Source organism: Homalodisca vitripennis, chromosome 2 (genome assembly GCF_021130785.1).
Source record: "Homalodisca vitripennis isolate AUS2020 chromosome 2, UT_GWSS_2.1, whole genome shotgun sequence".
Lineage (NCBI taxonomy): Eukaryota > Metazoa > Arthropoda > Insecta > Hemiptera > Cicadellidae > Homalodisca > Homalodisca vitripennis.
Window position 1 is genome coordinate 31326656 of NC_060208.1, and position 13007 is coordinate 31339662.

A 13007-nucleotide genomic window follows, 5' to 3' on the forward strand; every position below is an offset into this window, starting at 1 on the left:
AAAATCCTCTTCCTAGCTTCGATGTTTAGTATCTTTATTCAATTTTAGTTTAATATCACGTGAAATATTCAAAGTTTTGTTTAATCCTTTTTATTAATTTTTAGTGTGTTACTTCCAAAGATTGCTGCTCTGAAAATTGCTACAATAATATTTGTGGTGGAACTGAATCGTGCCGAAAAGAAGGCGAATATGTGAGTGTCTATATCTAACCGAAATATCTCTTACTGACCTATGTAGATTTTTAGACCAATTTAATATATATTATCTTCTACTTTAGTGATGATAAACATGTGACTCAAATTTCATCTTTCTACGATATTTTGAAATTGAATTTAGATTTAATTTGAAAAATATATAGCTTTTCTAGGGGTTGAAACCCCTATTTCAAACCCCATAAATGGCTGTTATTCACGAAATTGTTGTATTTGTTAATTGACAGCATAAAGTGAAAAATATTCTTCCTTATGAATTGGCTGCAATCCCACATTAACCCCTGTGAGTTTTTGACAGTTAAAAATAATAAAAATAATAGTTGGTTTTTATATTTAGGTGATGAGGAACTTCATGTAATATGTAACACGTAAAATATCCTGTGAGGATAATGCAATTTATTTCAAGGAAATTGATTAATCGAGAAGCGAAATATAGTTTTTATAGGGGCTGCAACCCCCCATTAAAACCCCTATAAATGTTTAATTTTTATGAAAATACTTACATTTTTCTAAATAAGTCATGAGACTTAGTGAGTCAAATTACATCTTTCTGCTACATCAAGTTGGAGATTAGTGATGAATAAAGGCTTTGTATTTTATGGATATAGAGAGATGAAAGTTGTGATGGTTAAAGCAAAATGCCATAATATATTATTTGATTAATTTTATTAAGGTAAAGATTTTAATATGTTAACTCTTGGTTTTAAAATAAATTTGCTTTCAATATGTTACTGTTGGCTGAGAAGCACCTCTAAGAAACATTTAGTGATTTATTTTACTTGATTTACATAGTTAATGAGTCGGTAGGTAGGTATACATAATATAGGTTAATGATTAACTTAATTATTTACTTAAACCTTCTTTAGATGTATGCGTTTTTGAACAATTTTTTTTGTTATAGTGTTCGGGTAATGCTGATTGCTGTTCAATGTCATGCATAGATAACTTTTGTTTCGAGTATATCCCTGAGTATTGCAAAGAGGTCGGCGAATATGTAAGTATAAACTATCCTGAAATATTCTATCTATACAGAAATATAAATAATTAAACTATATTGTATACATTATGTATAATTAACTTTGTATACATAAAAATATACATATGTTTTACAGATGAACTTAATTATTCCTAAAAGCCGTAGTAGTTATACATCAGTAAACACTGGAGAAATTGTATTATTTCTAACAATTTTGATACATTTGATAGAAAAGTTTGTCCTGTAAATACATAAATTAAGTTTTTTAATCAAGTCATGCTGTTTAAAATATTTTCAGTAATAGTTATTCATGGAGACACAGGCTTATTTCTTAACCCAGGCTCGATACTGATTAGTTTTGATATCTGAAGATAAAGGCCTCAGAGCGAATACAAAAAAGCGCTCTTCTGAAAACTTTGTTAGTGCAGAATACCTTAAAAATTGAAATAGTGGTTTTATGGTAGACTTCAAGGCTAAGGATCGATTTCAGTCAAAAAAGTGGGTAAAATGTTGGATGGAAGAAAATGGACAAATTATTTTGTTCTTAACTCAGAGTCCACATAGAAAGTTTTGAAAACTATCAAAATAAAATTTAGCAATTGTTCGATTACTAGTCAACTATTCAATTAAACATAAGGAATTAAAGCCTTTGAAGTTCAGTTTTATTCTTGTGGGGCTAAAACCAAGATGGCGGTAAGAATTCAAGTGAGATCTGATGGTATTAATAGTATTTGAAACTGTGAGACGATTAGATCCACCAAGTACTCATGAACGATAAATAATTACATTATTAGTGTATTTACTGTACTAATATTTTGATACATGTTTCTGTGGTACTCGGCCATCACCACGGTGCAAATTGCTCAGTGCCAAGTCCCTGCTTACTCATTACTAGAAGAATACGTTTCTGTGTTACAGTGCTCGGACAGTGCCGATTGCTGTTATCAGTCGTGCGTAGATAACCATTGTCAAGACCCCACATTGACTCAATGTACAGTAAACGGTGAATATGTAAGTATAGTTTTTTCTTACTTGCAGCCTACAGTTATTACATTATTAATATTCCGTGTCAGTTGCTAATATTCCGTATGTTTTACTTACATTAAATTATTGGCTAAGCGTAAGCGAAGCCAATAACTCGAGAGGCTGAAAACTGTCTGTCCAAACGATAGATTGAAAACAGTCTGACGTAGATACTTGAAAGTTTTAGAGCTTTAATGCTGTCTTGACCACATTCCTGTGGAATTTTATTCCCAAAACCACACTAAATAATTAATATGCCGGAGACGATTGGGATACAGAAATGCTTCCATTGAACTGTCATGGAACTGATCATGGTCTTTAATGCACTCTTTACTCAACCGCAGGTGTTATGCTGTCTTAAATAAAACCTTTTCAGACATTGAAATTGAACTTTGGGTCTTTTTCGTTTACAAACATACTATACCTGACTGACAGTGCATTTAATCGTTTTTTTTTGGTGTTATTAGTTCGTAGGGCAGTAGTCCAGGTACTATTTATAGTATAAACTTGTCTTATCTTATCAGTGATAAACGCGATAAAGTTTTGCTCTTAATTACTTCCATTTTCTCATGAGTGAGTTATACTTAGTTTTTCTTGTTCAATAAAGCGTGGTGAGTTGATCTGGGCTTGGACTTTGCAAGCTCGAGTTAATTGTTTTCTAAAAGAGCAAGTAGCGCAAAGCGCTGCGCAGCGGGCGAGCATCGCGTGATCTGACTTTTGAATAGGCACGCTATGGTCTTTTGTGCTGGCCCTTAAACGAAAAAGAACCAAGAATTTTTTATTGTTTTGGTTCTATGAATATGTTCCAAAAGTCTATAAAATTAGGTATACATATTTATTTTAAATATCATATAGGATTTCAGTTATTCCCACCATTTGTATCATTTTTCCTTTGTTAGAAAACTGGTTGGAAGTATTAAAATATATTTTGGGATATCCTTTATTAGTCTTCTACAAGTTTACAAATGTTCCTTGTACGGATATATCTTGCATTATTAAACTCTGACTAAATGTTTCATGAGTACATAATAGTCATGTTGATATTTATAAGAAGGGTGTTCAATTAGTTACTAAACAAACTGTTGATTTCTTATGGAAGTTTAATCTAAATCGAAATCTTACATACCGTTATGGATATTGAAATATGGAATATTATTCGCTAAGGCATTTCTAATATAACCTGCGTTCACGCAGTAGATATTTTTTCCTAACCTTCAATTGATTTAATTCTCTAAATTAAATTCTTTAGTGCCCTGCTGATTCTTTGAATGCACTTTTTATATTTTATAATATTTCTAAGAGCTTTAAGGAAAATGCTGAAAGGAAGTTTACGCATAACACTAATACTATATATAACTGGATATATGAAAAAAAAATATTATATATGTATATATATTATAGAACAAGTAGCAACCTTAAATTAAAAGTTAGTTTTGTTTATTTATGTATAAAGTAAGTACACAATAACCTTCATGCACATTGTGGGAAACACCCTAATATTAAGGACACATTCCTAGCACACACTGAGCTTAATTGTTTATTAATTGATAGATTAATAATAAAAATTTGATACAGTGTTTGGAGAACCAAGATTGCTGTAGCCAAACTTGCCTGTACAACACTTGTACAGAGCCTATTCCTGCACGTTGTGTAAATAATGGTGCATATGTAAGTATCAACATTCCTAAAATAGAGTCTCATTAATATTATTATACTTTTTTAATAAAAACTCTTTATGAGGTGAAGTGAAGGATATAATTATACAAATCAATATTTTTTCTATTAAACGGATAAAATGAAACTTGCAGTCAACATAACTCAAACAACACTAAGATTTTACTTGCTTAATAACAGTTCTTGTTCTTAGTTTAACTTAGATTGAACTGAATTTTTGATCGAACTGTAATTAAATTTTTGTCTTCTATCAATCAATATCATATTTATTAGATCTATAGTCAAAAAAAGATTGTATCATCTGAGGAAAGTCTTCTTTTACAACCTATACAGATCACTCACTCCAGATTCTTCCGGAATAAATAATCGGCTTCCAATTTTAATAAAGTTACATATCATGCAAATCACTTTATCCAACTATCAGAGTTATGATTAATATTTATCTGGGGTCCTAAGTTGAATAATAGTTAATGAATAGTACAAACATATGACTTACCAAGCTGAGGCTGTTATAGAACATACAGGATTGAACAACAGGATTTAAAACAAATCAGAAAGGGGTAATTTCAAAATAATCCACTTTAAAATACAAAAATACAAGGGGAAATGCGATGGGAAACACTAATACACAGCAATACGATGAAAACACCGGATAACACATTTAACACAATAATACATTTAGGACAAAAGGAGAACTTATGGTAGTTACATTCAGTAGGAACGAAACATGTGGAATACACAGCAACACTCAACAAGACATTGATTTAGAATAAAAAAGGATCATATAAAAATTCAAGTACCAAAATAATTTATTTTAAATAAAATAATAGGCAGAACGAGTGAATAACTGGGATTATGAAATATAACCAATATTATACTGATAATAAATGAACATTTTGATTAGATAATGGGAATTATCACTTTTTAGGGTGGGGGCGACCGATGACGTACAGGTAACCAACTGCTTTCACTGAAAAACAGATATATCCCTCAATGTGGATAAAATTTTCCATTTTAAAATAAGCTCTGTAAATTATACGTATAATTGCTTACTTTATGTGTTTGGTAATTCATGTAAAATGCATAGTATGCTTAAGTCAAGTCCGCATTTAGGTATTTATGTGTCGTTTTCTATATGTTTAATTGATGTAATGTACAAACACTTATGTATTTATTGGTGTAATTATTTATCTTGTTTATTTAATTTCATAGTTGTGGTTATGAAAATCGGTGTTTTTCTGTGATGTTTTGTTAAAATTTGGGTTTTCAATTATTACATTTAAGACATGTACATTACACAAAAGTATGTAAAATAATACTCAATCCAGTAACAATATGATATAAGATGACAGATTACTTTAATCAATTTTAAATTTTAAAATAAAAATTTTCTCTGTATATTTTTCAAATGTTCATGCCTTATTTTCTTGGGTTTTCTGTTATGTAAATTTAATATACCAAATTGTAAAAATATGTAAAATGATGTGTTGTTAATGTAAAATATTTATATATAAATATATTATATATATATATATATATATATATATATATATATATATATATATATATATATATATAATGTTTTTTGTTGTTGTTTTGCAAGATATTAATGTATGCAATGTATTTGGAATTGAAATTTTGGATACGAATTTTCATCTACACGTTTGTATTTTTGATTAATAGTTGTAGTATGTGTTTGTGTTTTCTCTTAGATTTTCCCCTCAAATAGCTTTGGTTAGAGGGGATAAAAAAGTGACTGCATTGTAAACAAATAGTTATTCTCGAATAAAAAGTTTGAATTTGAAAAAAATCAGATTGGAGATAGTCCTGAAGCTTTGAAGAAAATTGCAAACACATGTATTACAATGAGACTTTCTACGTTATGGTATAACCTTATAATAATATGAACAGTTACGTAAAAGTGTGTAGATTAGAAACGTTTTATGTTTGCCTCATACTTCCATATATGTGTTAAAACCATGAGATACTAATGACTGTACGTAAAGATGTAACTACCATAATGTAAAGATGTAGACCACTACCAACAAGGCAAAGGATTGGGTCAAATGCAAGAGAAAACAAATGTGACCTATCCATTAGTGCCCTAAATGTTTCCAAGAACGTAAGAATTTACAACTCATCAAAGTTGAGATCACTTGTAGTGACTTAGTTGCTAAATCACATAGATTGAACCAGAAGGATATGGATTAATATCTTAATAGTTCTAAAGAGAATAAAAGACCCGAGTGGCTCAGGATGTCTGATACTGATTAAGCTGGCAGTTAGGATTGATAGACAAATGGAGGTCTAAGGCTATATCTATTGTGATATAATGTGATTGTCTCTGTAATGCGACTGCATTGTATAATCACATATCATTTACAAATCCTTATATGAATTAAACAATGCGGTTTTGGTATGCAGACGCTCAATCGTTCTATTGTATAAGAAAGTAAGTAAGGGTGTACATATATTTTATTTACAGTATGACGTTCAATTGAAGAGTTTAAAAGTAACTAATATTATCATACTATAACCAAAACTTCGAACGTTTGCTCACAAAGTATTAAGTCCAAAGTATCATGTTACTGATTGATTTTATAACATCACAGTTGTATTTTTAAAATAAACTTGTATTTATGAGCTGTAATATTTAAATTAAAATAGGTGCATTAAATATTTTTAAATTCTCTGGGATTTTCGACTGCAAAGCTTAAAATGCATTGTTTTTTTATTTTATACGAAAGGTATTCTTTTTAAATTCCTCCTCCTACACTGACTTACGGGATGGATAATGAGTTAAGTTTTTTTTCAGGTGATACCTGAGTTTTGTTGTTCATTTATTGGAATTAGTATCCTGCATTGACAAAAAGATAAGATTTGAAAACATGATGTAAAAGTCGTGAAATATTATACTTTAGGTTCAGACATGCTTAGAAGGGTGGGAAACAGTTCAATGATAAATGAGGCTTTTCCATACCACGATCTTCGATCTCCAATATTGTCGTGACTACTAGAGTTTCTTTTAGTAATCCTAAAATATGTATGTTCTCTAAGAAGCTACACTGTTAATTTTATAGTCTCTATCATACATATCAAAATTAAAATGGTTTCCAAAGTGGTAACTGTGCAAAAATAACTTTGTATATGATAAGCTTCAAAGGGAGAGAGCGTTAACTATGATATTATTCTAAGTGAAGTATCAAGTTTTTATAGCAAGAGTTAATAATTGCTAGAATTTATAAAATTAAAGTTATGAATTTATTTCAGTGCACGGACCATCGAGAGTGCTGTTCAGGAAACTGCGTTAACAACGAGTGCCGACGCATGATGCCGCCAAACTGTAAAAGACTGAGAGAATATGTAAGTACTTTTTAATATATGCAACTTTATATGAATACTCGTAGTTCACATTAAAATATTTATTTCATATCTAACACATCCGATCAAACACTGCCGAAAATTGCATCAAACATGTTAATTTTAATTTCACCGAAACAATTTCAGTGCACGGACCATCAAGAGTGCTGTTCAGGAAACTGCGTTAACAACGAGTGCCGACGCACGACGCCGCCAAACTGTAAAACACTGAGAGAATATGCAAGTACTTTTTAATATATGCAACTTTATATGAATACTCGTAGTTCACATTAAAATATTTATTTCATATCTAACACATCCGATCAAACACTGCCGAAAATTGCATCAAACATGTTAATTTTAATTTCACCGAAACAATTTCAGTGCACGGACCATCGAGAGTGCTGTTCAGGAAACTGCGTTAACAACGAGTGCCGACGCACGACGCCGCCAAACTGTAAAAGATTGAGAGAATATGTAAGTACTTTTTAATATATGCAAATTTAATTCAATAATGGTATTTCATATTATAATATCTATCATACACAGCTAACACATCCTATCCAACACTGCGAAAAATAGCACACGACATGTACATTTTATTTTTGCCTAAACAATAGTAAAAATATATCTAAAATAATGGCAGAACTCGTAATTCTGCAATGTTAAGACAGATAATACAAGAATAAGTTCTAAATGTTATCATTATGTTGAATTAATATTGACGAAACTACACTTTACTGCCTCTAGAAATATTATCGATTATATTGGTGTTTGTCACATCTGAAATGTTAATTTACCAAAATACTATATTAACCTCAGTGAAGTGTCTTACTCTCATGTCGTACAGCAACAAAACATCTAAAAACGTAAAGACATTTGACAGTTGAGGCAGGAACTAGATGCCGATCACAATTTTAGGTTATATTCCCAAGCAACTGAAGGAATAATACGCACATTCTGTATAAATGCCATCAGCAAAACTAGCGACGACACGAGGCTGAATTTAGTCTCTGAAGCTACTCGTGTGGTAGCGACTAGCGCAGCTATAGTAGCCAACCAGGTCATTGTCCCTGAAGATACTCTTGAGATAGCTACTAGCTCAGCTATAGTAGCCAACTAGGTCATTGTCACTGAAGATACTCTTGAGATAGAGACTAGCTCAGCTATAGTAGCCAACTAGGTCATTGTCCCTGAAGATACTCTTGAGATAGAGACTAGCTCAGCTATAGTAGCCAACTAGGTCATTGTCACTGAAGATACTCTTGAGATAGCGACTAGCTCAGCTATAGTAGCCAACTAGGTCATTGTCCCTGAAGATACTCTTGAGATAGAGACTAGCTCAGCTATAGTAGCCAACTAGGTCATTGTCCCTGAAGATGCTTTTGCGATAGTGACTAGATTAGCTTTAGTAGCCAACTAAGTCATTGTCCCTGAAGATACTCTTGCGATAGTGACTAAATCAGCTTTAGTAGCCAACTAGGTCATTGTCCCTGAAGATACTCATGCGATAGCGACTAGCTCAGATATAGTAGTTAACCAGGTCATTGTCCCTGAAGCTAAATGCTATTATCACTAGCTTATCGATAATAGCCAAACAGGTCATTGTCCCTGAAGATACTCTTGAGATAGCGACTAGCTCAGCTATAGTAGCCAACTAGGTCATTGTCCCTGAAGATACTCTTGCGATAGCGACTAGCTCAGATATAGTAGTTAACCAGGTCGTTGTCCCTGAAGCTAAATGCTATTATCACTAGCTCATCGATAGTAGCCAAACAGGTCATTGTCCCTAAAGCTAAATGCTATTATCATTAGCTCATCGCTAGTAGCCAAATAGGTAATTGTCCCTGAAACGATGGAGCTATAGCTTTCATTGAATTTGCTACAGCGACCAAGAAATACCAAGACTGGCAGCGTGGTAATAATGCGATCTTTAATAGTAAAAAATATCAGAATTTTATATCAAATATATCTGTGAGTTCTAACGTTGTTAATGAAACGCGATGGATTAAAATGTGTGCCTGCAGAACACATAGAATTCGCTGAGGGGATCTATGTATTTGCCCCGTACCTTTACGGACTTGCAGTGTACTTGTCATTTTCCTCACAAAATATGCATGCAAGCTTCAGAAAACATTAAAATCTATAAATCAGTTAATTTTATATATATAGTGTGTATAGACAGACAGATAGACACACGACCAGAAATGTAATTTTTCTAGCCCCTTGAATGATGGACGTTGCTAAAGCTGAATTAATTATTAAAGTAATAATAATCAACTAACGAAATTCAAACTAAGTAAAATACAATGATTCGACAATATATACTTATACAAAGTGTGGAAAAGTATGAAACCACCATACATGTAACAAATTATCATGTTATAGATAGTTGTACGTCTACCCTTGTCTTTTGATTTTGAAAGTATCTAAATGTTTTCATTTTATCGAACGTTTTATGTTTAACGGCACATTATTTTATAACCTATTTTAAATGAGGAGTTGCAAAAGATTTAAATAAAAAATCTAACAAAATTGCGTTTGGGCAGTGTTTGAAAACAGTAGTAATTATTTTGGTTTCTATAACTGCATTGAAACAATACACAAGCCAGGCACAATATTACAGAACATAAAAATTAGTGAAAATTTGTATACAAAACTGATACAGCGTTATGTAATGTTTCTTGAATTAGACTCGTTTCTTGTAAAATTCGTTGCCTCAGCTCTCATAAATCATTAAATTTTGTTAAAATAATCCAAATATTGAAAGTGTGTGACAAATCTGGTATTCTTGAAGTTTAATTTACTTCAAACAATCCATTTTAGAGGGAAAATTTAATTTAAGTGCAGTCATACTCATATGCCGTAATGTATTTTCTTTACTTTTATCAGACTGAATGGCAGTTGGCAATAAGACGTATTTTAAATTACAAATACATTTTGTTCTGACACATATAAGGATAAAGTTCAGAATCCAAATCGTTAAGAATAAAGTAGGACTATATTACTTTGCACTCAATCAATGCCTACACGTTTACATTACCGAAATACTGAGATTATTCATGTTGGGGTCATAGAACGCTTTAAATTAAATAAAAATTTTATCACGGAGTAGTATTCTTAGTTAAAACCAATCTCTTCAAGACAAAATCGAACATAAATTAATATTAGGCTCGCCGAAACCATATACATATTAAATCCGCAATATATGGTTGACACATAACTTTTCGGTATTTGAACTTTTGCTGATGTGAGAGGTTAGACTCCAGATGTAATTTAATTATTTATAAAACAAGTACACAGTTATATTTAGCAGTGTAGCACCCACAATTACAAGGAAGTTTTCAGAAAACTGGTATATGTATATATAAGAGTATCACTGTATTTACATTATAAAATAGCGATGTATGGAACTGAACCACTCCCTTATCAAGGAAATCCTTATCCAGGTATAATTTTCACGACAAACTATATTCCTGTTACCTTAATATTGTAATATAAGATTAAATGATTTTCACTTTAATCTCAGGTGCAAAATAAAGATTTCTCCACAGTAACCCTTACCAAAAAATACCCTCTCGTCATGTAAATGCTAGGACACACTATAAACTTTAATTAAAATCACAATTTTAATTACCTAATTTTGAAAGAGACTTGAACTGTAAAGAGGACTTATCTCATTAACTAACTTGGAGGAATGTGGTTTATTGCTTCTTCATACAGACTTTCCAAATCCATTCTTTTTAATATAGCATATACTTGAAAAATTAGGAACACGCGTTGTTTTTTATTATTCTGAACTGACATATGTTAATGACATGTAAATAAAATTAAACAAGTTTCTTAGCAGAATACTTTATCTAAAGAGATGTTAAAATTTTACATCTTTCTTACAGTGCGAGTCTGATCAAGAATGCTGTTCACGAACTTGTTTAAAAAATAGATGCGTGTTGAAGGAAGCGTGTAAAAGAACAGAAGAATATGTAAGTAAAGACGTTTTAGTTACTACATATGCAATAAATCAGTACATTTTTCAATGAAGACGTTTTATAGATTAGCCATTATAGAACATTGCTGTGAAGAGAAATGCTATGTATTTATAGTGATTATTTTTATAAAAAGAAAGCAAGTATTAAGAAATAAGAATGAAACTATAGCTTAAAAGCCGACAGTAGATAAGATATTCATAAACTATAGTTCTATTACTATTTGTTTCGTACCATAAACGTGTACATTACATTTTCCATCTTGTCCAAGAGGTTTAGTTATTCTAGTTTAATCTGTGAGTGGACTTTAGTTAATTACTTGTGTTTATTACATATTCATAAGACCACATTGACATGATTGGTCGTGCACGGACAGCTTCATTAACTTCCCGATTTGTTTATAATTAATGTTAGCATAGTGGAACCTCATATCACTAACTAATCAGTTATCTCTAATTGGGAGCACCTACAAGTATCTTTGGTTATCTTCAGTCTTGCATTTATCACCTTGAAATTGCAACCTAGGACCCTTTAAATATTCCAGCAACAAATATCCTTTCAACTGCCTTAAATTTATTCGATATCGTAGTCCAGCACGTTATCTGACAACGTTAACCGCACAGTAGACGCAATTGGTGAGGTCGAATTGTGACTTAGAAACCACTGCCTCAGAGAAGCCCTACCTTATCTATTCAGATCGTAGGTCCAAAATAATCAAGATCTCCACTTCCTAACACGGCAAGATTCCAACTCCAGACGGAAATACAATAATGCTGCCTCAACAGCAACTTTTTCAGTAACGTTACATTTTAATAATGCTAAATAATATTTGCAACATGATAAATAATCGACGACGGCTCTCTATTCATTACGTGAGTGCACCACTGGTCTTTTACGAATTTTTCTCAGTGTAACCATTATTGCAAATAGCTGTAACTATTGTGTCCTAAACCACAAAATCTAAAAAATACACAAACTGCGGTGTTGTATCTGCACCGCAGTTTGTGGATCAACACTATTGTGTTCACCATCTTGAAACTTCGTTGGTTGTACCTTCCGCCATAGAACAACCGGTATGGAGTGGGACTTTCAATCTTTAATTTTCTTTGTGTTAAAACTTTATTTTTCAATGCATCATAAGTTTACCTGCTTTCGTAGCTGATTTTCTTGTTTCGCTATAGATCATACATACCTAAAAACTGTATAGTCATATTGCAAACTATGATTTCATTCACATATTACTTGCCAGCAGAATATTTTTTAAACGTCTTGTGTGTAGTAGTTGTATTTCACTAAGCCAAGTTCGTTTAAATATTTTTGCAGTGCACGCATGACAGTCAATGTTGTCTCGGAAAATGCTGGAACAATAGGTGTGTCGATGGACAAACACCGTGTACACCACCCGGATATACGGTAAGTACTTAGATGACATTATATTAGTAGCGTATTAGCGATGTAATTATATTAGTTTTGTTAGACAGTTCACCACATTACGTTAGATTTACACATGTTAGAAAGATTCTTTTTCACATTTACAGGGTAGTTAAAAAATGTTTCTCCTAGTAGTGTTTAGATTTGCTGAATAAACAATTAGAGTACAAGCAAATTAACGTAAAACATTAAAAAATACTGTTAGTAAAATTATAATATATAAACAATATATATATATATATATATATATATATATATATATATATATTATATAACAGATTATAATAATTTCTGGATGTTTTAGTATTTTTTTTTAAATTATATGTTTTAGTGTCAAAATAAAAG

The 13007-nt window shown here is 31.5% G+C and overlaps 1 protein-coding gene across 1 annotated transcript in view; it reads left to right on the top strand.

Moving 5' to 3' along the window:
• LOC124356234 (prion-like-(Q/N-rich) domain-bearing protein 25) overlaps positions 1-13007 on the top strand; it is a 102039-nt gene that overhangs the window by 57337 nt on the left and 31695 nt on the right. The window contains exons 16-23 of the mRNA XM_046807419.1: positions 105-191; positions 1114-1206; positions 2107-2199; positions 3787-3879; positions 7156-7248; positions 7393-7485; positions 7630-7722; positions 11142-11228. Coding sequence (XP_046663375.1) covers positions 105-191; positions 1114-1206; positions 2107-2199; positions 3787-3879; positions 7156-7248; positions 7393-7485; positions 7630-7722; positions 11142-11228 — 732 coding nt within the window. The remainder of the gene's footprint in view (positions 1-104; positions 192-1113; positions 1207-2106; positions 2200-3786; positions 3880-7155; positions 7249-7392; positions 7486-7629; positions 7723-11141; positions 11229-13007) is intronic.